General features: G+C 39.6%; 2 protein-coding genes across 13 annotated transcripts in view; one reads left to right on the top strand and one right to left on the bottom strand.

Moving 5' to 3' along the window:
• gpat2 (glycerol-3-phosphate acyltransferase 2, mitochondrial) overlaps positions 1–8,854 on the top strand; it is a 228,808-nt gene extending 219,954 nt beyond the window's left edge. For all 11 annotated transcript variants that reach the window (XM_047380861.1, XM_047380854.1, XM_047380863.1 and 8 more), the window contains 4 exons: positions 870–990; positions 1,321–1,389; positions 1,758–1,813; positions 8,399–8,854. In XM_047380861.1, the coding sequence (XP_047236817.1) occupies positions 870–990; positions 1,321–1,389; positions 1,758–1,813; positions 8,399–8,515 (363 nt within the window). In that variant the 3' untranslated portion in view covers positions 8,516–8,854. The remainder of the gene's footprint in view (positions 1–869; positions 991–1,320; positions 1,390–1,757; positions 1,814–8,398) is intronic.
• Positions 8,855–10,493: 1,639 nt separating this feature from the next.
• fahd2a (fumarylacetoacetate hydrolase domain containing 2A) lies at positions 10,494–26,517 on the bottom strand. 2 transcript variants are annotated; one of them, XM_047380868.1, is made up of 8 exons: positions 26,379–26,517; positions 24,331–24,596; positions 23,954–24,170; positions 17,275–17,334; positions 17,035–17,197; positions 15,169–15,277; positions 13,487–13,574; positions 10,494–10,643 (listed from the first exon to the last, which is right to left on the bottom strand). In XM_047380868.1, the coding sequence occupies exons 2-8, from the start codon at positions 24,594–24,596 to the stop codon at positions 10,581–10,583; spliced, it is 966 nt and encodes a 321-aa protein (XP_047236824.1). In that variant the 5' UTR covers positions 26,379–26,517; the 3' UTR covers positions 10,494–10,580. The 2 variants fall into 2 exon arrangements, with proteins under 2 accessions (XP_047236824.1, XP_047236826.1); XM_047380870.1 differs by having other exon boundaries at positions 26,253–26,389.
• Between the last annotated feature and the right edge of the window lie 71 nt (positions 26,518–26,588).

Here is a 26,588-nt window from a genome sequence, read left to right as displayed (position 1 = left end):
TAATTGAGCCTTGAGGCACACTGAATGACAGAGTGGCAGAACTAAACATGTAATTGTAGGGGCAACGCACATTGCTGCCATCAGATCAGTTTTAAAGCAACCTCAACTCAACAGCAAATGGTCAGCAGCAGCTGCACTAAGGCATGGTGCCCAGCAACCCTTACCAAGATGTATTTTATTCAAAATCGTAAACATTTATCATAAAACTATCCAGGGCATATGTCTAGTAATTAGTTTGCCTGTGTGCACCTCAGCATGATGCATCTAATGTGTATTATGGTGCTCAACCGTGCTCAATGGCACCTCTGATGTGCATTCTGCTTTAGCAGCAGAAAAGTCTTGTGTGAACGAATAGCATCGCCCCAAAGCTGACTCGATGCACCCCGCAGATATCTTGGCATGTCGAGCATAATAAAAGTGGGGTCCAGACTAAACAACAGAATGTAATCTTCTCCAGCAGTTCTCATTACTCATTACCCCATCAGGAAAGGCAGAGGTAAGACCTGTTGTAATTTTTATTTTTTTAGTTTTTGGCCTCAGTTTATATGAGAATTTGTAATTTGCAATAAAACATCGAGTGGACATACATTAATTGAATTGTTCAGTGCATCAATTAAAGTGGTGTGTGTGTGTGTGGGCGGGATTGGTTGGAAATATTGTGGGAGCGGGCAGGAGTGAAGAGACCGACATCTGGAGCTGGATTTTAGAAATTGTCCTGTGCAGGTGTATTCTGTACTCACATCATCAATGTCACACTTTCCTTTATGACACTTAGTTTTAGTGTGCAGTTTACTAAATGTATTAATATTGGACTTCCTTGTAAAATCAAGACATTAAAAATCGCTTTTTCCCTGTGTCTACTTTTCTAGATAAGCCAGCCTAGGCAGTGCCCAGAAATGCTCTTCTTCTTCTGCAGAATGTTAGCTGGACATTTGAGGGCGTTGTGCTGGACCACTATGGCACTGGACCAGATGGACTCTCCTCTAGCTGGTACAAAAAACTCCAGATTTAAAGATAATTCTTTTCTGACAGGTTCCTTCACCTCTGGTGGTTTGGTTAAAAATTATTCGATTTAATTTAATGAATTTAGATTAAATGTGTTAAACTTAATGTTCAATTTTAAGCTGCAGGGCTGAAATTAATACTCATGTGGCTCAGACGCTCATCTTTCAACCTTTTTCTTTGGGAGTGACCAGCCACTAAATTATAATGTGGCAGAACGTTGCTGAAGCATGAAGAGGCCATCTACTATCTATAAGAACTGTCAGACCTTTGCTTTGCCGGAGTAATGCCTCTATTTTTTTGTCGTTTCTTCTACAGAAGACGACTTTCTATCTCAGATACACTCCCATCTCCGTGACACAGCAAATCAGAAGAAACAGCACTATGGTGAGCTCGACCTGACATCCATTTCCAACGAACACACACCCACACTGAGATTCTCTGTTTCTTTGTGTCATAACTATAAAAGCTTGTCACCTCGCCTTTTCCCACTGATTCAGTGTGTTCTAACAAATCTGCAAAGGCCAAAGAGGAAAGCTGCTGTAGCTCCCACATTCCCTCTCCACACTCTCGTATTGCAGAAATAACACACAAGAAAGCGAGAATTTACCCAAATGGCAGCCCTCAATAATACATAGTATAAAAATTACAGTCCCACTGGTAGAGGCTTTGTTCTGTTATCCCGACCTCATTTTCTATATTGGATATGTGCCTGTTCTTTTGATTCATGTGTGCCTTTGTGCTGTATCACACAGAAAGCTGTTCCGAGGAGGCGGCACACACTGCAGTTAGAACACTAATAGACCTCGGGGTGAGTGACAGCCTCCCTCTCTGTGTGTGTGTGTGTCTCTGTTAATCTGTCGGCTGAGAATTACAGCGCCACTCGGCACTGAAGCTTCAAGTACAAGTGGTCCAGTCCTGATGTTGTACGTCCACAGACCGGGTTCAGAAATCCTTAAAATGTGTTTTCAAGGTTTGGAGAAATGTTGGAAGTCAAAATTTTTCACCTTCTTAATAAGTTCCCATCTTTTTTTGTTCTTAGTTTGGGAAAGTATGTAATGGGGTGGGTAGTATGACCAAAACTAAAACTTTTTTTTTACAGTAAAATCATAATTTTATCATGATAAACCTACATAAAATCATCACTCTTAAAAGAAAAAAAAAAACAAAAGGCACCACAGCATGGGGACAAAGAGCATTTCTAACCATTTTCTTCTCAGTTTGCACAATTTTGCCAACTTATTTCCAGCACAACTGACATTTAATAAATGTGTTCCCATCCTTAAGACATGAAGAATACTGTATCTCAGTCGATTTTGTTCTAACTCAAAACAACTTATTATAATTTCTAAATAATACAACGCAGATAGAATTCACTCTTGCCACTATGTAAAGTTTTATAGAGTGAACATTCATCACAGTTATCAGTGTAACTTCAGCATCGATGTTTACCATTATTATTGGTACAAGGTAGGAGCAGTTGTGATATTTCTTTCTTTAAAAATTCTTAGCGTAAAAAAGTAATTGAAACTGGCAGTTGGTGCGGTTGGTAGCACTGCTGCCTTGCAGCAAGAAGGTCCTGGGTTCAATTCCCGGCCGGGGGTCTTTCTGCATGGTGTTTGCATGTTCTCCCCGTCCATGCATGGGTTCTCATTGGGGACTCTGGGTTCCCACCACAGTCCAAAGACATGCCTGTTAGGTTAATTGGTCACTCTAAATTGCCCTTAGGTGTGTGAATGAGTGTGTGTGTGGTTGTTTGTTTGTTGCCCTGCGATGGACTGGTGACCTGTCCAGGGTGTACCCTGCCTCCTGCCCTTAGACGGCTGGAGATTGGCACCAGCTCCCCCGCGACCCACTATGGAATAAGCGGTAGAAAATGACTGGCTGACTGAAACTCAAGTAATTTCTTTAAAGACTGCTTCAAAGCAGCAAAGACAGTCAAACATGAAATGGAAAGCATATTTAGAGCCTTTGATGGGTTTCACTTTTCTCTCTCAGCCTTCTATAGATACTAATTTCGCTTCTTACAGGCAATACAACATCCGATTTAATGTGAAGAGGAGATAATGAAAGCAGAATTTAAAGTTATTTACTACTTGCGAAGCACAGTGAAATGTGCTTTAATTTGACTTCAGGGAAATATTTAAAAACTGCATAGATAATCAAAGAATACAGCCCAAAACTCTGTTCACACACATTTTAGCCCATGAGTCTCAAGCTAAGCGTGGATGGGTATTGAACATGGTTTTAGAACAGGAGCCAGCCATGTTCAGAAACATTTTGCAAAAACAATTTTCACCAGGGTGCAATTACACTGGGCCAGAGACAGAAATCAGTTACCAGAGTCAGTCTGTGACAGAGGGATTTCAGTTTAGATTAGGGGTCTTTAAATAACAACACATTTCATGGTCTCTATGTATTTTACATTTGTTGAATTGGATGTATGTTTAAATCAACCATAAACATTTTGTATCAGTAAGTAGTCTTAATCAGTTCGAACAACTGTAATTAAATGGCAACATCATGATGCACGTTCAGCCTGAACAAGAACTAGTTCTAAATGAGTTCACAGGTTTGAACCTGTTTCTAGTTCACCTCCTGGAAACTGAGCTAGATCCACTGATCCAACAACCAGCTCATGTTCATTCATCAGTTTCTGATGAAATATTTTTTTAGGAAACTTAAATATTAATGATGATGAGCATTTCTATCACATCACCAGTATGCAGTTAGAAGCTGTGCTCTTCCAACTTATTCAAATCTGTCTAATTCAGCCCTGATCTCCTTACTCGTAAGCTGTAAGATAATATGGCCAAATCCCAAGTGTTCCTACAGTCTTGGAATGTTTATAATTGCTCCTCCCTGTTGGATGGAGTAAGGGGGAGTCAGGTTTAGCCTAAACCGGCTCAGTTATGGTTGAGGTGCAAACACACCCTCCATTTCTGCTACCTGTATGACCCCTTCTCTTTTCCAATGGTTATAATCAGTCAGACAGAGGGAGGTATCCCCAATCGTTGTGGTTTTTAGTATAACAATGGCCACCAGTGGGCTCTAGATGGACAAACTTTATCAGTTTATTATTTAACTTAGTACCCCTACACATAGCTCATTCTAAAATGGTCAAACTCTAACACTCAGTAGTTTATTCTAAACTCCCCAACAACCTCTCACCATTCCCAACCCTTTGTGAAGTGCCTTGAGACGACGTGTTGTGAATTGGCGCTATGTAAATAAAACTGAATTGAATTGCATTAAATAATTCAGTTTTAGTATGTCCCAAGTTCTTTAAACAGTAAATATAGAAAAATAAAATAGAGCATTTGTGCTTTCAGACTTTACTCCATATTCTTTATACTAAAAGATAAAAAGCTGATTTTCTAACAAATAAATCACTCAAATCAGTACTTTTTAAAATTACTTAAATATAAAACATGAAAAGTCAGAGACATGGCTCAAGTTCACATTGTAAAAAAAAAACTGATAAAACTTGCTGTGTTTGACAATCTGTTTTATAAATACAATATATTCTTTTTAGCGCAGACTTGGCTTTCATCTTGTTCGTCTTGTTCTGTTTTAATCTCAATAGAAAACCATTTTCCATAAGACACATTGTACTGTACTAACCACTGATTAATACCCCAAACTCGTTCGGAAAATAGGAAGCTGTAGATTCCTTTTTTCCATTTTTTGCAAACAGTTTACACTACCAATTTACACTAAATATAGATAAAATAGGAAGGTAATAAACCAAGCATTTTTGGAAATATGTATTGAGCATAGTTATAATTTTGAGGTAGGAAATGTGTAGGAGCCCTGAAATGTCCTATAAAGTTGCTGTCTGTCTTGCATTTTTCCGCTTTAGATGTTGGAAAGCAAAATATGTCTAAATTGGGACTAAAAAAATGTCAGTTTAGAGGATTTTAATTCTAGTCACTTTTAAAGCACTATAAGGTTGGTGTTCCTCTATGAATAAATCCTGAGCACATCAGTCAACATAACCACAACTCACATAAATCAAGAACAATGTGTGTGATGGCTACTTTCCAGCTCTGCTTAAAAAGCTGCGTGAAGGTTGAGGAGGGTGAGACAAAAAGAGAGAAAAGAACAAAAGAGAATATGGAGAGAAAATGCAAAGCAGGGTTTTTGTATTTATCGTGAAAGGTTTTCAAAGAGACTAAGGTTCGTTATGACAAATGCAGGTTTTTAAACGTGTTGGATATGTATGAGACTCAAGACAAGGAGAGAACCAGTGATTCTGACACCTTTGTTGGTGTTGTTAAAGTATTCGGATTGGTTTAACACGTCTAACGGAGTTTACCATGACAATTATGTGGAGGAATGTCCATTCCTCACCATCACATTGAAGCAACGTAGGGATGAGTACCTTCCATGTTTTCTCCACGTCTCTGGCATCTACTTGACAATGTTCTTTAGTAAATGTTGAGTTTTGACCCTCAACACACATAAAACCTACTCTTTATTTGATTTGAGAGAAGCCGAGACAGAATTACTGACACCCTGAAGCAGGTTCCTGCACGGTAACAACAGAAATGGGCATCCAGGCGCAACACGGCATTATCTATTGGTTTAGGTATGGAGTGTTGAGGAAGGCTCACAACTCTTTTCTACCTAAAGTAACTAAGGTTTATCCTTAAGTCTCAGAAAACGTTAACCTTTTTCATGAATCTTTTCTGTCTTAAAGCCGCAAAAACGAACTTCTGAGCTGTGTTTGGCCGTTCTGTAATCATCATTTTAGGCGGCAATATCCTCCACGTGTGACCTTTCGAACTTAAGATAGCATCACTGAACCAAAGGCGATATTGTGGTAGTGTCGAAACATAGCACTACACATAAAGTTGCCTCAGAGATCTCCCATTCTAATTGGTTAGACCAATCAGCGGTGTCTGACTCTTTAGCAGTATTGTTCAGCTGTCTGAACAATACCCCCCCCCCCACCCTGTAATGTCTGCGTGTTAGATAACACGCAGACATGGCAACAATAATGTCCAAACACCAGCTTTAGATGTTTGGTCAAAATGGAGCTCTTGTTTAATGTCAGCAGAGTAAGCTATACTGAGTTCATTTTCATCCGTCAAGTAAAAAACCAACCTGGATAATGTTAATTTCAGTGATCTCCAAAAAGGTGGCATCAGGCATGATGGGGCTCATTTGAACCGTCCCTCATCCTTCATTTTGAATGTTAAGCTTGTAAAAATATGGCTTAAAGTTTAGCTCATTATCAGAACCATTATCAAAACAGAACTCTAGCTTTATTTGTCTTTTTTCATTTTAATGTTTTTGGATGATTGTCATCAGGTCCCAATCCTAATGCAATCCCAGCAGATTTATGGTTTTTCCTTTTTTCCAACTTAAATTTCATCAGACAAATTTTAGTATCAGTCAAACATAACCTGAGTAAATACAAAAAGCAGCTTTAACTTGTCGATTTCATTCATTAAGGGATAAAAAGCTTTGACCTAAATTGAGGCATGTGAAGACTGCTGTGATTTAGATGTTCTGGGTTCTTTTCTGACCTTCTGGATGATGTCAATGAGGCATTCTTGAAGTAATTTTGCCAGGTCAGCCATACCAGGAAGGTTCACTACTATCCTTTGTTTTCTCCATTTATGATTAGTAACTCCCTTTTTTACATTGATGTCAATGACTTTCCCATCTGTTTAATTTATTTAGATCGGGGCACGATGTGTAGGTCTTTAAGATCTTTTAGTTTACTTCATGTTGTCAGACAGGTCCATAAACAGAACCTACAGCAGTAATCAGGCCTTAGTGTGGCTAATGAAACTGACTTAAAATATGGTTATAATCGCTTGACAAGGAGGTTAAATATTAATACCATGTCAGGTTGTTTTGTAGTTTTTTTCCCCTTAATAAACGAAATCATAATTTTAAAGGTAATCTTTGTCTGATATTAAAAACGTTTTGTTGATCTGAAACATGTAAGTTTGACAAAAAAGCAAAAAAGGAACTAATACTTTTTTACAGCACTGTATATGGCAGCTATAGTTTCTAGTTCAGTATGTCTAAAATGACAACTTGTAATTTATTCAATAACTTTTAAAACTAGTTCAAACTTAATGGACCTTGATTAGTAATGATCTGCCAGAATCTGCCTTATTACCAGTTTTGGTTTTAGGAATATAATCTAAAAATAGCTTTTCTAAATAAAGACATGTGAGTCTCCTGCTGGAGTTATGAAGGTGTTTATTTTACCAAGTATTATTGCAAATTTTACCGAAGGGAACAATCTGCAAATTTGACTGAGGTTAAACAAGTAGGGGGAGTTATTTCTTTAAGAATTTTTTCAGCACTAGAGGACTTTGTTTTTGATAGTAGGCAGACAGGAAGGAGGGGCAAAGAGAGGGGACAGCCGCTTCGAGGACTATAGCCTCTATATGTGGTCGCGCGCTAACCCCTACACCACCAGCGGCCCGCCCCAGGGAGTTATTTTTAGGGGACTCCTTTAGTGGCATTTTTCCTGTGGGCTGGGAGATGTGTTGATGTGAAAAACACTCCATCGTGCAGAGTAAACTGAGGATTAAACTGAAACTTTGATCGGCCCAGATAAACTCTGCATGTTTGTTGTGAGGAATTATCACTCTGCAGTAGAAGACGTTTTTTTTCATCCAGTCCAAGATGGAGGGTAGAAAATGTTTGTTTGGTTTTTTTTTTTTGCCTGTTGCAGATGAGAATAAGAGCATCTGTCTCTGCTGAGATTTTGAAAACAGCTCAAAATGAGGAGAAATCAGAGGTTAGACTGGATCATCTGTATCAGCTTCAACACTAAAACCTAAAGCACGAAAACACTCATTGGTAAAAGGAACACTTTAGAAGTGCAAAATTATAAATCTGTATTTTACAGGTTTCGCCTCAAGCAACTTGTCTTGCTGCCTTCTTCATCAGTGTCTCGACTGTAACTTCGGAAGCTCCTTCTTTAAAATTAGAGCGTCATTGACCTATATATCTGCAAAGATCCCTCATGGCAGTTATTCAGTGTATTATTGAGGTTATCAGTCAGCTTGGTCTTTACTGTCAGACAGCTTGTGCTGCTCCCTGATGTCGGACAGGCAGCACATCTAAGCTGCTAGTCAGACAAAAGAGGAAATGTGCATCTGGTTTAAAGAACACTCATTTAGCCTCATTATTTCTGACCTTGCTCTAGTATTATTATTGTAATGTTTTTATGTAACATCTCTTTTTTTTCATGATATTTTGAAAGGTTTTTCTTTTATCACTTTTAATATGGCCCTCTGCGGGATGCATGAAAAAAGCAGAGCCCTCAGTGTTGAATCAGAGGGTGCAGAACAATAAAGCAGTGCAGCTGGAGTGTCCTCTAACATTGCTATATTTATGTTCATTGTTTTTTTCTCCAATTCAGGTCCTTCTGCAGATGTATCAGACAGGAGGCATCTTCCTTGGTGTTAGTCCTTTGTTCCAGTTGTCAGAAAACAGGCAGAAGCTGCAGCGGTTCATCTCACAGTACCTCTACAATTAATGTTAAGTGTACAGAATGACTCAAGGCCTTGTCGTCGCTTTGTTCTACTGCAATAATCTGACTTCTTTCTTTGTTAGTGTCAGGAAAAGCCTTTGTTCTGTTAAAAAAAAAAGTTAAGAATGTATCTTTTGGTTTGCATTGTATAATTTTTCTTTCAAGTTATTTTTGCAGCTGCAGGAGAGGATTACGAAGCTCCTGTCATCAGCTGCAATAGAAATTTTCCAAAAAGCAATTTAAACATGTTTATGGTGTAATTAAAACTGTTCAGATTTTGGTTCTTGTATGTAAAATGTCGCGTTAAATAATAATCAAACTGAAAATAAACGCAAGTTCTTGGTTCATCTTAGTCAAGCACAAGCAGCCTGAAGGCTTTAAAGGTCCGTATTAGATATTTCTCGACAACTCATTTTTCCTGAGGATCTCTCTCCCCGGGATGTAGATCACTCCATGCGGAGTCAGGCCTCGAGGGAGTCTCTTTAACGCACAGCCCTGGACATCAAGAAGGGGAGACCAATCGATCCCTTGCTTTGATGGGAGTTTTTTCTGGCAGCCGTTAATGTTTGCTGTGTACAGCTCACTGTTTTTACAGTTGAGTGTTTTTCACCCTTAACTCAGGAACAAACTGCAGCAGTGACGCCGCACGTCTTACTGATGGTGCGACTTTACCGCCACCCAGTGGCAGTTCTGACAACAGGTACAGTCTGAAATTAAGTTTGGGCAGAAGTAAATTTCTTTTTGAGGCTTAAATGTTTTTGCTGTATTTACAAAGTAATGAGAAGAGACATTTAAAGACTTGTATTTTTCATAACCTGTAGGTTATGAAATATTCTTGGCATCAACAGCTGAGACCATTTGGATGATGCAACCATTGTTTTTTCCCCTGATGTAACGAACCCTTGCATATGAAGATGCTGTTAAGCTTATCTGGCCATCACAGCTTCACTTGTTTAATAATATAATTGTAAAGAAATGGATATCGATCATCATTGAGCTTATGACCTCTTTGCCGAGAAACAAAATGCATTTCTGCAAAAAAAAAATCTTAACCATAAAAAAACGAACATTTATCTCTGCAGAAGTCATAGTCTGAATAGATAGTTGATAGATTAGTTTTAAATAGTGAGAAATCTAGTATTTCCTGCTAAACTCTAAAACGCAAGTGTCGAAAGAACTACAAATGAACTAACTAAATGAACTACTCAGAGCTGAAGATAATAAAACCAATTATTAATGACTGTTCGACAGCTTAAAGCGCTCATTAAAAAAAAGCTAAAAACCATCTTGAAAGGTTTAATTGGCAGTAAAGATAAAGGTTGCATCACTAAAGCTGTTTTACAGCATTGGGACACTGAGTAACAATTATACTCTAAATGTTCTAATAAGCAATTTGATGTTGATGAATGTTTTTGTTGCACAGATTTAGCTGTTCTTTTTGTTTCCTTCGACATCTAGGTCTTAGTTTTATTTTCAATATGCGTGGCTTTAACTACACACACACAAAATCTTGTCTTCAGTCAGATGGTCTTCTTAAAAATGTCAAAACACATTTATTGCTCCAGTTTCCCTAAAGCTGTCTGGCTGGTAATTAATGGGAGCTTCTGTTATTTGATCTGAAGGGAAATTAAACAAGCAGAAACAAATTCATAATGGTTGGGAATCTTCCCTCAGGTAATATGATTTTTTTTAAATTTCATTATATCCTCGGCAGTACTTTTCAGTTTCATGAAAAAGTTACCACGTATGTCCTTTAAATTAGCCAAAAAAAAAAAGAGATGAAGCATCTATTATTTTGACCATTTTCTGTGTTTAAGTTAGACAAGGTTCATGGTGTGTGCTGTTCATCATGAGTGGGTGGCGAGTGATGGATCCTTTACCAGCTGGTGAGTCAGTAGGTTGAGTCACTAATTACATCGTTTCATGTAGTAGTAAAAATACCACGTTTTTCTCCTCACTACTATAAAATAAAACATCCACTAAATAACTTACTGCAGGTTCTTTAATTTGTGTGGAAAAAAAGTAATTTATTGAACAGTTGATGTGCCTTCATGGTTTCCTGCTGAAGAGCTTAAATCACCTTGTTGATGATGGAGCCAAGCTGGTCTATCTGGCACTCCACCACATCCCCTTTCTGGAAGGAAAAAATAAATAAATACAATTTAGTTCATGCAAGCAGTAATTTTAAATGAAGTAGCTGTTGCAGAAATAGATTTTCCTAATCAAGTATTACAGGCAGTAAGACAGAGACAGCAGAACCTTCGGCTTGCTAAAATGACCAACTTGCAGTGAATTTTGCTGTGAAGTTACCCAATAAGTTTGATTAATTAATTAAACTTATTGAAATGACTTAATCAAAATAATCTCATATATAAATCCAGCTGTTCTGTGAAGACCTCTGAGGTTTCTTAGAGAACCTTAGTGAACAAACCAGACGGATCAGGTTAGGCATGAAGATTTTGACAAGTTTAAACCAGGGTTTGGTTATAAAGCAATATCCCAGTCTTTGAACATCTAACAGACAACTGTTAAACACCGAATCTGAAAATGAAAGGAGCACGGCACAACTGCAAACTTAGCAAGATATAAACATCCACCTAAAGTGACGGGGCGGACAAGGAGAACATCAGTCAGAAAAGCAGCCAATATATTCTGGCTGCTTCTCTACTCTGGCTCTGGAGTAGCTGCAGAGGAGGAGAGGAGCATTCATAAACCAAATAAGGCAACTTGGGGTTTAAGTGTGTCACCCAAGGGCACATTGACATGCAGGGTGAAATGGATCTCCCACCCTGCCAATTAAAATCCAGGTCTCACTGAGTCACAGCTGCCCCAGGGAGTAGAAAGCCATTGTTGAAAGAGAGCCATAGGAACTCTTTGTTGTCACAGGAACTGTTTTCTATGTAGGGGAGCAGCAAACAGGTGGAACAAGGAGCTCTGGTTAGATGAGACCAATGATGAACTTTTACATGCATTTAAAACAGTATGTATGGTGGAAAACTAGCACCTCACATTACCCTGAACACACCACCCCTCCCTGCCTGGAGTTGACGTGAATATGAATGAAGCTAAATACAGGTGAAGCCTGGAAGAAACCCTGTTAGCTGCAGGTCTTTGCACCTTCCAGCGAGACAGCGACCCTAAACTTAGAACCAGAGCTACAGTGGAACAGGTTAGATTTAAAGCATATTGAGGTGTTGGAATAAGTCCAAATCTAGACGTAATTACAATGGAGAATCTGTAGCACAACAAAAACGTTGATGTTGACGTTCATGGATGTTCTCTGTTCAATCTGACTGAGCTTAAGCTACTTAGAAAATAAAGCGAAACGTTCAGTCTCTAGAAGGGCAAAGCAGGTAGAGGCAAATCCCAAAGGCCTTGCAGCTGTAATTGTGGCAAAATTTGGTTCCACAAAGTATTGACTCAGGGAGCTGGATACATATAGATGCCTCAATGTTCACATTTTCATCTGGAAACAAATTAGGAGACAATTGTACCTTTTATTTTAATATTATGCACCATAAACTCCCAATAAAAAAAACAAACAGATTTGTGGTTGTAACATGACAAACTGGAAAGGTTCAAGAGGTTTGAATACTTCTGCAATGCACTGTGCGTCACATGTTGGACACTTAAAAGCCTGCACATCTATTTTAAGAAATGCTCTCCTGTTACTATTATTACTTAATTAGTTTTCTGTCTGCCTCATCATTTGATCAAAAATGGTCAAATCCAAGGGGAATAAAAAAGGAAGGAAGGAAAAACACAAACGGATCCAAAACAAACTGAATCATGCTGCTGAGCATAAGATCCTCTAATTAACAAGGGGGTATTGTGCCAGAATCTGAACCCCCCCATAATCTGAACACCATTATTTTTTTGGCCCATTTATTAACAGGAATGTAGCTTGATACTTGCAAATAAACTCAGCTCTTTGTTAATTGTCTCCTGCAGTGGCTGAGTCACTATATTAAAGAGACGCTTGTTTTGATCTAAGAACTCATTAAAAGCATGAACAGCGGACAGATGTGTTTTGTTGCGAACAGTAGAGCTGAAAAGGAACTGCTTTTTATTCCTACAGTGAATGTCTGCACAACAGTTGCATGAAACAAGCCGATGACAGCTACACTTTCACATTTTCACTTTGGGCTTTCATAACTTCCTGGGCTTTTTTTTATTTATTTTTTTGGTTTACAGGTAAAACCGTCCCTATGACCATGGTTATGAAACAAGCCGGATGATGAGTCCACCCCCATAATTACCAAGTGGGAAGATGTTCCTTTCACAAAGCTCTGCTCATTTTAAACCTCCTAACGTACCTGGGTTATTGTTGCTTCATTGTTGTATTTTAGAAAAACTTGTTTATTAAAATGTGACATTTAGGTAGACACTTGTGTTGCTGTCTCTGGACAACAAAGGCTTTGCGCAGTAAAGTTTCTCTCTACTACTTTTCGAAGTTCATATTTTGTTGTTCCTACACAGTAGGGCTGCAACCAATGATTACAGATTTGAACCAGGTGAAGCTAAAGCTATGCCACTTGAGGAGTTTTGAATAGAGCACATTTACAAAGAAGATTTTTTTTATCTTAAATGCAAAATGTGTACAATTTTTTGCCTAATTATTGGTCCGGGTTGTTCTTTCAGCAAATGGGATGTTTTAGAGTCTGTATTTTCCAGTTAACGATTATTCAATTACTAAATTAGTTGACATTTATTTTAATAATTGATTCATCCGATTAATTGTTTCAGTCCTACTACACAGTCTAGAAAAGTAAGGAGTTTAGGTATTTTCCAATCTCTGGCCCTGACCTTACATGTCTGGCCTTAACCATAAAATGCCTAATGTCTAGTTATTTCCACAGAAGCAGTGTCAGGAGGTGTGGCCAGATAATTCAGTGATCTGGTTTGATTTTGCTTTACAAAGAACTGAGCCATTTAGAGAAAATGCTCCAACTGTTGCTTGCATCATGCATGAATCACCTTAAGAAAGACGGGTGGATTCCTGAAAACGCCCACACCTGGAGGAGTTCCCGTCAGGAACACATCTCCTGGAGTTAGCGTCACAAACCTAAAACGAGGGTAAAAAAAAAAAACAGGAGTTAATAATGTCTCTCATCATGCCTTAGAGCCTGTGCCGACCAACTGGCACCCATCTTCATTGAGATCTTCAACAAGTCACTGGAGCTGTTTGAGGTTCCCTCTTGCTTGAATCGCTCCACCATCATCCCAGTACCCAAGAACTTCACAACCATCATAGGATTAAATGACTACAGGCCTGACTTCTGTGGTCATAAAATCCTTTGAGCGACTGGTGTTGAAGCAGCTGAAGGACATCACCTACCGGGTAAACAGGTCGGCAGATGATGCAGTCAACTGTTTGTGGACTTCAGCTCGGCCTTCAACACCACCAACCAAGATATCCTCCACCAGAAGCTCACCCAGCTGAAAGTCCCGGCCTCTACTTGTGAGTAGATCACCAGCTTCCTGAAGGACCGGCAGCAGCAGGTGAGGCTGGGGAGCATCTTCTTCTGCACAAGAACCATCAGCACCGGCGTTCTCTCCCCAATCCTCTTCTCCCTCTATACAAATGACTCCTAGGCAGACACCTCTGTGAAACTCCTGAAGTTTGCAGATTTATTGGACTGATTCAGGACAGTGATGAGCCCCACATATCCCCCTCACCATCCTCAACAACCCTGTGGACCACTTCCTAGGAACCATTTCTCGCAACCGGAGATGGTCCTCACTCATAGACACTGTTCAGAAGAAGGCCCAGCAGAAACTGCATTTCCTGAGGCAACTCAAGAAGTACAACCTTCCACAGGAACCGCTGCTCATCTTCTAGACAGCCATAATTCAGTCGGTTCTGTCTTTGTCCATCTCAGTGTGGTTTGGCTCATCCACAAAATAGGACAGGTCCAGACTGCAACGAACAATCAGGCTGACCTTTCCTCTATCCAGGACTTATACGGGTGTAGGGTCAGGAAAAGGGCAGCTAAAATCTCTGCAGACCCCACACACCCTGCACAAACTGTTCAGACCTTCAGGTGGCACTACAGAGTGCTTTCTGGTAAAACCAGTTGCCACAGAGACAGTTTCTTCCCCCAGGATGTTTCTCTGATGAACACTTGACAGTTCAAGTTTCAGAACAACCCCACGCATACTTGGACTGATCTCACATTATGTTCTATTGTAAAGTCAGTTGTGTATATATGTACATTTAAAAAGATATTCTTTATTTCCACTATTATATATACCAAAAAATAAATAAAATAAAATAAAAATCCTCACTGAGAGCAAAGTGTTGCAGATTAAAATTCCTTGTTTGTCTGTACAAACTTGGCAATAAAGCTGATTCTGATACTGGAAAAAAAACATTTAAAATAACTACAGCCTGTTGTATTTTTTAAAAAGAGCAAGGAAAATGAGTTGCCAACAGGATGGGCGTTGTCCCCAGTCATCCAGGAGAAAGAGGGAGGCTTTACTGGCCAAAACTGTAGAAATCAGATTAGGAACGCTCCAGCTGGTTTTGAGAAAAATGTTCCAGTCATGTTGAATAACTCTCAGCTGAAGCGTGTGGTTTCAGCTCATAGACTTGAACACAAAGCTCTGGACTGTATTATGTAAATCAAGGACTAAGACAGATTGCATTTCTGACTTACTTTGAGACCCAAGCAATCAACGCTGCTGTCTTAAAGATCATCTGACTGGTGTTGCTGCTCTGCACAGTGTCCCCGTTAACAAGGCAGCGGATACCCAAGTTATGAGGATCTGGAAGAGAAATGATGCACAAAGCAAAATCCTCCTTGAAACATTTATAAGTAGATATTTATTACACAGTTGCCCCAAAATTGGTGCACATGCATGGTTGTAAATAAAAACATATTACCTTGTTGTAGGAAATCCTACAGCAAAATAGAAATTGCAAGGCTCCGATATGACAACATAGAACCCATTAACCCGGCCTCCAAACTCACCCAGTACCAATCTGATATAATCTATGGGAATCAAGGAAATTTCAGGAACCCTTGTACCACAACTAACATGGCTCAGAGGACTTCTTTCTAACAGCTCTGAAGCAGATATTTTATGGCCCTCCTAGATATTCTTTGGCCATGTTCTAACTGCTATGAGCTGATTTTGGAGCCAAGCAGAACACTCAAAATATTGACCAATATGGCCATAGTTTTTAAATAATCCAGGTATAGAAGAGGCCTCTTAGAAGCAGAAACAAAACACAGGGTCACGTTGACCAATTTATCATCCACCAGTCAGAAATTTATTGGTGAGGGAAAAATCAGCCATTCTGACTTTTACATGTGCCTTTCAAAAGCCTGTTACATGCTTAGGTCATTCAAATATTTTGGTTTAACACCTTTCTTAAGGAATCTTTGGCCATAATGAGTGTTTCTTTGGGCTTTTTGGAGGTATTTCAAATGTTTTTTCTACTTTGGTTGTCTTACCACTATAAAAGACCCAATAAAAGAACGAGTCTGGTTCCTTTAAGGGAAAGTTTAAAGATATAAGTAGTTTTAAATGTTCTGCAATGTACAGAACACACCTTCAAGAAAAGTTTACAATGGTGGCCCTTGAGGCATTTTGTGAGAGGTCTTCCAGGAGTGTGCCAGGGTTGCTTTTAAGGGGTATCCGGTTTGGTTCTTGTACAACCAAAGTAAACCTGTGTCTGCATTCTCAGCCTTCCTGGTGTCCGACTCATGAATGGTTGTAGGACGGAGAAGGAGACTGACCGACGGAGTAATGTGGGCTCCAGTCTGTCATGGTGAAGAAAGCTTAGATGAACTCTCGATTTACTAGTCCAACTACATTCAACATCTCACCAATGGTCATGAGAGATGGATAGTAACCGAAAGATGATGAACCGGGATACATGCAGCTGAAATTAGCTTCTTCCATTATGTGGTCGGACTTAGCCTGAGAGATAACTAGACATTTCAAGGGTGTATAGGGACCCTGAGGGGTACTTTGATATGACGCTGCAAAGTTAAATGTATTTTTATGCAAAAAGGCAAGCAATATTTTTTTCCCTCTTGTTGATATTGCTTATAGAGGCTTAATGCAGGTTTGCTTTGCTCAGATTTTTTGGATTATTTTCTTCCTGTCTTTTTAACGCTCACAAACAACCCCCATTAAAATTCATCTGGCCATCTTATGAATCGCTAAAGCATGCTTTTAGCCACAGACCAGTGTCAAATCCTAACATCTGCTCCACACAGGTTATTTCTGAACATCTGATCTGCTTAACTAACTGGAAATGAGAAATAAACTCAATTTTGTATAAATAATCACTGGTTTAGGTGTATTCTCATTTTTGAGCTGGGTTTCTTCAAAAATTGAGAAATTATCACAGTTTTCCAGTTTATCTCTGTAATGATTTTGTTTTTTTGTCGCAGATGCTGTACGAAGTGTGCTTTCCTCTGATTTTAGCTCGTTAACTCAGCAAACAGCTAAAATCACAGTTAATTGCATGATTCACCAGATTGCCTCCGTCCTCCTCCTCGTTCTATCACCTTTCACAGCATCAGCGGTTACTAAGGCGGGTCCAAGGGGGCAGAAGCTGTCAAATGTCTTCGACAGCAGCCACTGCTGCCCGTTGCGCTTCATCTGCCAATCACGAGCGCTCACGTCATTGGCCACAGTGAACCCGGCCACATAGGAGAGAGCATCTTCCTCCTGCATAACAGTGGGAATGGAAATGGTTTTATCAGACCTGCTTCATTGCAGCATGTCAACTGGGATGCGTGGGTCACCTTGATGCATTTTCCTCTTCGCCCAATCACAAAGGCCAACTCCACCTCCCAGTCCACCTCCTTGAGAAAAAGAAAAGACCTGGATGAAGATAGAGTTTAAAGATGGCTCATGACACCAGACTAATTTTATATACAGTAGTTTTTTATGCAGGAATATGGCAGAATAAGATTTAACAAAGACTGCATCTACAGATGAAAGATTTGAGTCTTTTCCAGTTTGGATAAGATGGAAATAATTATTTCAGTAATTGAAAAAGTGTATCATTACACACAGTGTGATATTTTTGGGTTTTTATTTTTTTTATTTTTGAGGAATATAGCTAACAACTAATGAAAACCCAAAATCCAGTTTCTTATGAAATTGGAATATTAGATGATAAGACCGATTAAAAGTACTCGTACTCGTCATCTTCCGCTTATCCGGGATCGGGTCGCGGGGGCAGCAGACTCAGCAGAGATGCCCAGACGTCCCTCTCCCCAGACACCTCCTCCAGCTCCTCCGGGGGGAGCCCAGGGCGTTCCCAGGCCAGCCGAGAGACATAGTCCCTCCAGCGTGTCCTGGGACGTCCCCTGGGCCTCCTCCCGGTGGGACGTGCCTAGAACACCTCCCGAGGAAGGCGTCCAGGAGGCATCCGGTATAGATGCCTGAGCCACCTCAACTGGCTCCTCTCGATGTGGAGGAGCAGCGGCTCTACTCCGAGCCCCTCCCGGATGGCCGAGCTCCTCACCCTATCTCTAAGGGAGGAAGCTCATTTCCGCCGCTTGTATCCGGGATCTCGTTCTTTCGGTCATCACCCAAAGTTCATGGCCATAGGTGAGGGTAGGAACGTAGACGATAGACGGTGAATCGAGAGCTTCGCTTTTTGGCTCATCTCTCTCTTCACCACAACGGACCGGCACAGCGCCCCCATTACTGCGGCAGCCGCACCGATCCGTCTGTCGATCTCCTGCTCCATTCTTCCCGATTAAAAGTATTAATAGAAAATGTTATGGCCTTCACAATGTTGGGCACTGTGGACTTGATAGTTGTCCTAAAGACAGTTTTTGACACCCTCCTCATGAATGGTCGGCCTCAACAGGTCACTGACAAAGATTTTGGCTATTCACAAAGTGCTACATTCAGACATATTAAAAGGTAAGTTGAGTGAAAGGAAAAACTGGTAGAAAAAGATGCATGAGCTACAGAGATGACCACAGCCTTGAGGGGACAGTGATTCATAAGGCGTAGACTGCAGCTGGAGACAGACCTTTAATACCCATTATACACAGACAAATCCTCCACATGAGCTGCAAATGTATCATTCCTTGTGTCAAGCCACTCCAGAACCAGAGACGTCAGAACTGCCTTACCTGGGCTAAAGAGAAGAAAGCACTGGACTGCTCGGTGGTCCAAAGTCCTCTCTTCTGAGGAAAGTTTGCATTTCATTTGGAAATCAGTTTCCCAGAGTTTGGAGGAAGAGTGGAGAGGTACAGAATCCATGTTGCTTGAAGTCCAGTGTGACGTTTTCACAGTCCGTAAAGGTTTGGGGTGCCATGTCATCTGCTGGTGTTGGTCCACTGTGTTTTCTAAAGTCCACTGTCAATGCAGCCATCTACCAAGAAGTGTTAAAGCACTTCATGGTTGATTTTTATTTTTCAGCAGGACTTGACACCAAAAGTTGGTTCAATGACTATGGTGTTACTGTGCTTCATTGGTCAGCAAACTGGCCTGACCTGGTTCCTACATAAACTTTACACGGTCTTAGGAGGAAGATGACAGTCACCGAATTCAACAATACAGATGATCTGAAGGCTGTTATCAAAGCACCCTGGGCTCAACAGAGCACCTCAATAAAGCCAGAGGCTGATCGCCTCCGTGCCACCCCGCAATGATGCAGTAATTCATGGAAAAAGGAGTCAGACCAAGTTATAAGTGCATATATAGTTCAGTACATGAATTTACTTTGCATTAGGCTGACGTTCAGTAATATTTGTACCTGTATATCCAAACTGTATTCCCAGTACCATTCTCGAACAGTAACATCCATCTTTCCATCCATCTTTCCAGTAACACGTCTTTGATATGAACTGTGTGTTAGTCTGTCTCGATCGCTGCAGCATTTCAGCATCTTTATCTGATCAGAGCTTTGACCTAACCGTCCTTTGATGCTGCCATTCTTGTTTTCTTATTACTGTCCTGAGGATATTGTTCTGTTCCAGATAAGCTGGATCTGTTAGACATATGGGCCGTCGTATTGTGTAAAAAAAATTACGCACTGACGTGATGCAGAAGCAGAAAGCTTCCCTCTCCCTGAGATGGCAAATCAGACCCAAGTACTGCGTTTATGCCACAGTGGTCTGAGACCTGATTGTGGCTCAACAACAGAATCTTTGTTCTGTCCAGAGAAAATTATTCCTAAAGGTCTGTTTTTTGCCTTCATGTTAGCTGGCCTGAGCAGAATGAATTAGTTTGTTTAGTTTTAGGATCTATGGGCAAGTTTCTGATGGTGTGTTCCATTTGCCCCATAAATCGGACATTGGATCTTGGACTAATAGCATACCTAATGTGAACAGTTTTCACACACTCCAGATTTAAATGAAAAACACCACCATGTGATTACATGATATAACATACCCATCATTGGGTTAAACAGATATAAAATGCTGTTGTGGTTTAAAAAAAGCTCAAACAGGACTTCATTTTTAAGGAAGGAAACAAAACTAATCTCACCCCTCGGTGTAATAAAAACTTTACTTCACTGGAAATATTACAAACTGGTGGAAGGTTTTTAGGAAATCTCAGTGAATAAAACTGATCATGCAATATTTAATACCCAAAACCAGCATCAGATATCTGCAGAGAAATCTAACAGAGTGAAAACACTAAGCTGAGCCCACACACCTCCTGCTCATCCTGCTGCTATCCACTGCAACAATACAGATAATGCTGAAGCAGCAAACAGCAGCTCTAATCAGGCTATGATATGAATTAATTGCTTCCATTTAGCTATGTACAAACTTGTGGTTAAAAATACTTTTGGGCCACAAAACGTTAGTTTTATTGTGCAGTGTTTTTATTTTTATGAGTTCATTAATGACTTCAACATGCAGCACTTTAAATAAGTGATCAAAGTAGTCTGATTTTTGTCCAAAAGGAATCTGTAAATCTTTATGGATCAGAATATAAAAAGGATCTTACAAATTTGTCTTATTTTAGACTATACTCTCAGCAACAAGAACAGGATGTGGGTCACACTTTCTTCAAAAGGCTCACTGTATTTAAACTAGTTCAATGAAATGCTGCACCTAATTCATTGAAACTTGTTTCCTTTTTTGAAAAGAATCACGTCAGTGAAAATCCAGCCTTAAACACTGTTTTTCAAGTGTCCACCTGTGCTTGCAGGCCACATCTGTACCATTCTTAAATGGCGCTCCCAGACCGCCCCAAATCGTTCTGAGGACCCCCCTGCTTTAACTGTTAAAACTAAAGAGACCCAGATATAAGTTCAGATGCATGTATATTTTTAATCATGTATATATAATTTAGACTCTCTTTAGTTCACAGAAAATCCACAATCAATTAAAACTTGTGCTTGGTTTTGTTTAAATTGTTAAAAAGTATGATCCACAATCTGTCCTTCCTGGAAAATGAACATGACCATGATGGCTACATGTAAACTTCAGGCAGAGCTGTGCTTTAAATGTTGGTGTTGAAAGATTTTTTGAGTCCAGTAACTGGAAAACAAAACAGCTGCTCACACTAGAGGGTCACTAATTTTAGTGAAAGGGAATCTATAATTGGCCAACAGAACATTAGTCCTTCAGTTAAGGACAGCAGTCTGGAGATACGACAGGGAGAGCAAGAAGATGGTGCGACTTCCTACTATCCATTCAACAGTTTCAGACTGATCTCTTGATGCTAAAGTACGAAAACTATCAGGAATACAGTGACAACCTCTTCAATCTGATGTTATCAAAGTCAGGAAAGAGGGTTTTAGATTTTCCCTCAGAGACTTTATCTCTGCAAGGAGGAGAAAGACTAGAACATCCACAGGATTTACAGGCAGGCTATGATAGCCCAACAGCTTCATCTCACCCAGTGAAACATAAAACAGATGTATAACCCAGGATACTGACATTTTAAATTATAAGCAAAGTTCGACGTTGTGGGTGAACAGAATAATCATGGCTGTGGATTTAGGGAGAAGGGTGCAAAACAAAGACTTTTTTTTAATTAAATCACTAAGTAAACTAAAACTTTACAGCTCTTATACAGATAGACCCTCTTACACACAAATCCCTTACCCTTTATTTGTATTTCATGTTTTCAGGCATGATCCACCTCCCTCCTGTTAAAGGTTTATCTGTTTTTCTTGCATTCTTAAAATAAGCTGATCAGCCTTATTAGAGCTCAAGTTTTGTGCATTAATACAGAAAATAACTTTAGACACAGTCAATACAAATACTACATTTTGATTAAAAATATGCTATTAATTACCAACTAATGCAGGGGTCTCCAACTCCAGATCTTGAGAGCTACTATCCTACAGCTTTTAGATGCATCCCTGCTCCAATACACCTGAATCAAATGAACGTCTTGTTACTAGGCCTCTGCCAAACTTGATGGCATGCTCAAGAGGTATTTCAGCCATTTGATTCAGCTGTGTTGGAGTAGGGATGCATCTAAAAGTTGCAGGGCAGTTGCTCTGGAGGACTGGAGTTGGAAAGCCATGGACTCAAGCAAGGTTTTAGTAATCACAACTTGTACCACAGTGCCATCTAGCGGCCAAACATAATTACTGACCCTACATAAAAGCTGTTTGGACCGACTTCAGAGCTGTTCTGTAATTCCTGACCATGATGATTTGTTTGTACTCTAAAGGAGGGGTTCACAAACTTTTCAATACCATGGCCCCCCAAACAGCATTAGCTTCTGGGCGGGGACTCCTTTTTGCAAACCCACAGAAACATCTACTTTTTTAAATGTATTTTATTAACTATTCAGTAATCAATACATTTCTTTAATGTAAGGATATTATTAAAATATGTTAACACAATTCTAATCCCATTGAATAACATTCAACAAACTGTTGAGAATAAGAACAGTGTTTTTGTTTTATCATCATCCCCAACCTTTCTGAGGACCCCCTAGCGCCCCCTGGCGCCCCCCACTTTGAAAACCACTGCTCTAAAGTAATCAAGCTACAAATAATTAGATTATATCTACACATTTCTTGCAAACATTTCTTCAATTTCTAGTGTTTAGATTGAAGGAAATTCAATGGTCTATGCTTACATTTTTCCTTAATCCCAGCATTAAAAATAATAACCCAAAATATTTAAAGCATTTTGCTTCTTTTTATGATCAACAGATTTAACAAAAAATAAATAAAAAATCAAACTCCAGTTCTGTTTTGAAATCATACACAATTAGCCTCTTAGTTTGTGACAGTTAATGCAGCATTAAAGCAAACATAATCATTTTTACACATTTTCCTTTTCAGTGGTGTAGATTTGGGCAATATCTTTAGTCGGCATCGCAGTATCACAATCACAAAGGACTGCCTGGACGCAATTTTAGATAGAATATCAGATTGTGCCATGCATTCACAATGTGCTACTCATGAAAGTTTAGCTATGCAACAATAATGGAGCCATCAAGCCTCTCAGACTCCCTCTACAGTTGGCTTTTTCACACTTTTACTAAAAAATTTGCTTCAAGCTGATGCTAACCATGCAATAGTTGGAAGGAAAATGAAAACCCTGAAATACAGTCTGATGTTCATTGAGCTCACACACTTAGGAAAAAGTCGCTGCTGCAGCAAATTATCACAGGTAAACATGCAAATAGCAACATTTGGGGAGAGGTGTTTTTGGTTTAGTTCATAATACTATCCACTGAAATTAGGGATCTTTAAAAAGTAAAGTAAACAGCTACTATTAACACATTTTTCAACAGTTAAACTTTATGCTCACAAACAACACCATCGATGGTCTGGCTAATGACTCCACGAGCAATCCGTCATGAGATGCCTACGACTCATGACGGATATCCATCCTAGCCCTGTCATAAATTGATTTGACCTCTCAGTGTTGGGTTGCTCCTTATCGTGAAGCAAAGGTTCTAACTGGTTCAATATCCTGTGACAAACTGAGAGACCATTTCTGAGAGACAATTCCTGGATATAGGATTGTTAGGAAAAGTAACGGTACTCACTTTATTCTTTTTCTGTGCTGCCAATAAGCAGCCACACATCCATTTAACAGATTCCTGTTAGAAAATTGTTTCCGTTTGGAAAACAATCCGCTGGTTGGTTGTACTCTGGGGTGCAAGGCACCACATCATCTTTTATTTGCTTTGAAAAACAATGGAAAGACTGACTATGATTTAACTGTCATACTTTCAAGAGTTTAAAGTGTTATGGCTTTAAAATATAATAATATATAATTTTTAAGTCTGATGATGCTGGAAATAATTTACTACTTTAAGATGCTATGGCAGATATTATAGGATGTGTATTTAAGTTATTTATGCTTGTATTTTCAGAATAACCCATCACTGTCCCTTTGCTCTTTACTCAGTTCAGAACAACTGTATTGATTTGAGAGATAATGGAGTCCCAGTGTCCATTGCATTTGCAACATTCACTGGTTTAGAAGCAGGTCTAACAGTCATTCAGTAGCGAAGTTTCCTTCTTACCTGGCTCTCTGGGGGAAGAACGATGTCATCGTACGGTCCTGTGATAGCACTGGGGAACTTGCTGAAGATTATAGGTTCTTTAGGGATGGGGGCATTCTGCTCCAGACAGTGGTCTCGGTAGTTCATGCCCACACACACAACTTTCTCTGGGGCCAAAATGGGGGATAATAGCTGGATGTTCGCTCTGTCGACCACAAACTGACCAGACGCCAGTGTTCTGAGAAGGACAAGGACTTAATAAATTAATTTCAGAGTGATTATTTAGAAAATGTTAAAGGAAGTAGTTTACTCATAAAATCATGCTGGCAAGAAGAAAAACTGACATCACAGAGAAGTTAAGATAAAAAAAAAGCATGAAGAAATTCAGTCTTAGGTACCTTTGTGCACATTCCAGACCTTTGTCTCCCAGCTGCAGCAGCTCTCTCACAGTTGAAGGCATAGAGGGGTCGAACGCCTTCAGATCCACCACACCTAGTCCCTCGCCTTGCTCCACTCCAACTCTGACGCCATCGGCATAACCACTGCGACGAAACTGCACCAAACGCATTGCTGCACCACTTAAGCCTCGCCGATGTACGTCTGTCGTTTGTTTCTGAGGGATTAAACTCGTGAAGATGCAACAGGAGCGAAGAGGAAGTCTCATCTTTTGATGAAAAGGAGAAACAAACTACAAATAACATAAACCACTAACAAACGTAATGGAAAATGGATAAAAGATATGAAGGAATACCAAAGACGGCCTCTTTGAGAAATGCAATCTAAGCTGACTTGTTTATTATGAACTTGTTTGCTATTGAGACAGTCAAGTTTTCAACACTATATCTTAAAAGTTTTGATCTGCAAAATAAAATATATGATTTAAAATTTATTGAAATCTCGCTAGGAAGGAATGTGCTTCAATAGAGCGGCACTTTTCCCAGGTATCAATAATACTAATCAGCTAAAACATTCTGCAGAGCTTGAAATTATTCCCTTTCTTACAGCTCCACTTCTTTGAAATCACAATCCCAATGGAAAACTGGCACAAAAAGTAAGTTCTTTGATGTAACAATACTTATTTGTAATAAATCCTTACCTGTTGGAAAGCCTGTTTATTTCCAGTTAAATTGTGCCACATTTGTTATGAAAATGCCTTCGGGGATTGTACCCTCTCTGCCAAAGACTCTGGTTTGGTGTCATTTACTGGATTGGATGATTTCAAGTTTGGTGAAACAAGACAGATTGGCAACTATACAGTTCATCCATTTCACAAGCAGAGGCCTCAGTAGTGTGTGGGAGAACCGTATACAGCCACAGCTGCCAGGTACCTCTCCTTCTTTCTGGCCACCACCTTGGTCACACACTGGTGCGGGATGGCATCCCATTCTTCACCCAACATTTGTCGCAAGTTAGCAAATGCGTCAGTCACTATGGCACGATTAGTACGATCCTAAGCTGATCCCACAAGTGTTTAAAGGGGTTGAGGTCAGGACTGCAGGTAGGCCATTCCATCCTCTCACATCACCCTGAACACACCACCTGCCCCACAAATCAAGGTGGTGGCAGAATCATGATCTGGGGATGCTTCTGATCACAGATGATAGGAAAGTGGTTGGAGGTAAATGCAGGCTGGTTTGGAGAGTTCAGATAATTGGTTTCAAACTTTTGTCACGCAGGCCAAAATGGTTAGGTTGAAAGTTCTCACAGGCCACAAAAATTCCATTTGTATTTTAAATTAAAAACACTAATTATTTTGTCATTTCTTTTTCCTTAACAATAAACTGAACATGCAGTATTATAATGAAATGAACAAAGTGGTCTAATATTTGTAGGAAATGAATTTGTAAAACATAAAACAAGGGTCTCACACATTTACCTTTCAAAAGAAAGATGTAAAATTGCTTAATTTTTGGTGTTCGATCGTTCTCTATTTTGTTTGTTTAGAAAAAAATTTTTACTCTATTCTCTATAGGCCAAACATTCTTAGAATGATGCACTAACTAAATATACAATCCACTTGCATCAGTTTGAATTCTTTAGATGTCCAAAGCTGATATAGACATACTGCAAAACACTTGCAGCTGTAATTGCACCCAAGGTTGAAGGTATGAAAACAAATGCACGCCACACTTTTCAGACTTCTTAAACTTTACAAGCTGAATCAGCTATCATATGCGGAACCCTGAAGAACTTCGTAAGCGACGTGTGCATAAACTAGAAGTATGCCAAAACCGAGTCAATTCAAATCATTTAACTCCCACAACATAAGTGAAAGACTTGATCAAATGAATCCTAAACAAGACGCTTCAGAGCTGTTTACCTGCAGGTCGAAGAATGTCCTATAAATGCCTGCTCAGGTGCCATTGCAACATAGCTACTGCTGAATATAAAACTAACAGCCACCCTGGTGATTGTGCACTTTGTACTGTCTGCAGGCAAAACTCACCTCCACGGTTCTGCACAAGGAAACGCTGCCACTAGTTACTTCCGGTCAGCTTTTGTAGTCCGTTATGTCAGTTCGGTTAAAAAATAGATATATATCAGTCTAAAACTGACGTTTTATTGTCGTTTTAATGACTGCTTCTGTGTTATTTTAAATATTCGACATCTGTTGTTTGCGTTTAATCAAGCAATTCCTAAAACTACATTTCCCTAC

The sequence above is a fragment of the Girardinichthys multiradiatus genome, chromosome 12 (genome assembly GCF_021462225.1).
Source record: "Girardinichthys multiradiatus isolate DD_20200921_A chromosome 12, DD_fGirMul_XY1, whole genome shotgun sequence".
NCBI lineage: Eukaryota > Metazoa > Chordata > Actinopteri > Cyprinodontiformes > Goodeidae > Girardinichthys > Girardinichthys multiradiatus.
The sequence above is the reverse complement of the archived record's forward strand: the minus strand, read 5'-3'. Positions and strand labels throughout refer to the sequence as shown.

What these genes read in the sequence shown, in the direction of transcription:
- fahd2a (XM_047380868.1), bottom strand. Translation starts at nt 24,596, where the DNA reads ATGAGACTTCCTCTTCGCTCCTGTTGCATCTTCACGAGTTTAATCCCT. An exon ending in GGTCTGGAATGTGCACAAAG is followed by an intron (nt 24,171 to 24,330) that starts GTACCTAAGACT and finishes TGTCCTTCTCAG; the next exon opens with AACACTGGCGTCTGGTCAGT. An exon ending in ATCCACCCGTCTTTCTTAAG is followed by an intron (nt 10,644 to 13,486) that starts GTGATTCATGCA and finishes TTTTCCTTCCAG; the next exon opens with AAAGGGGATGTGGTGGAGTG.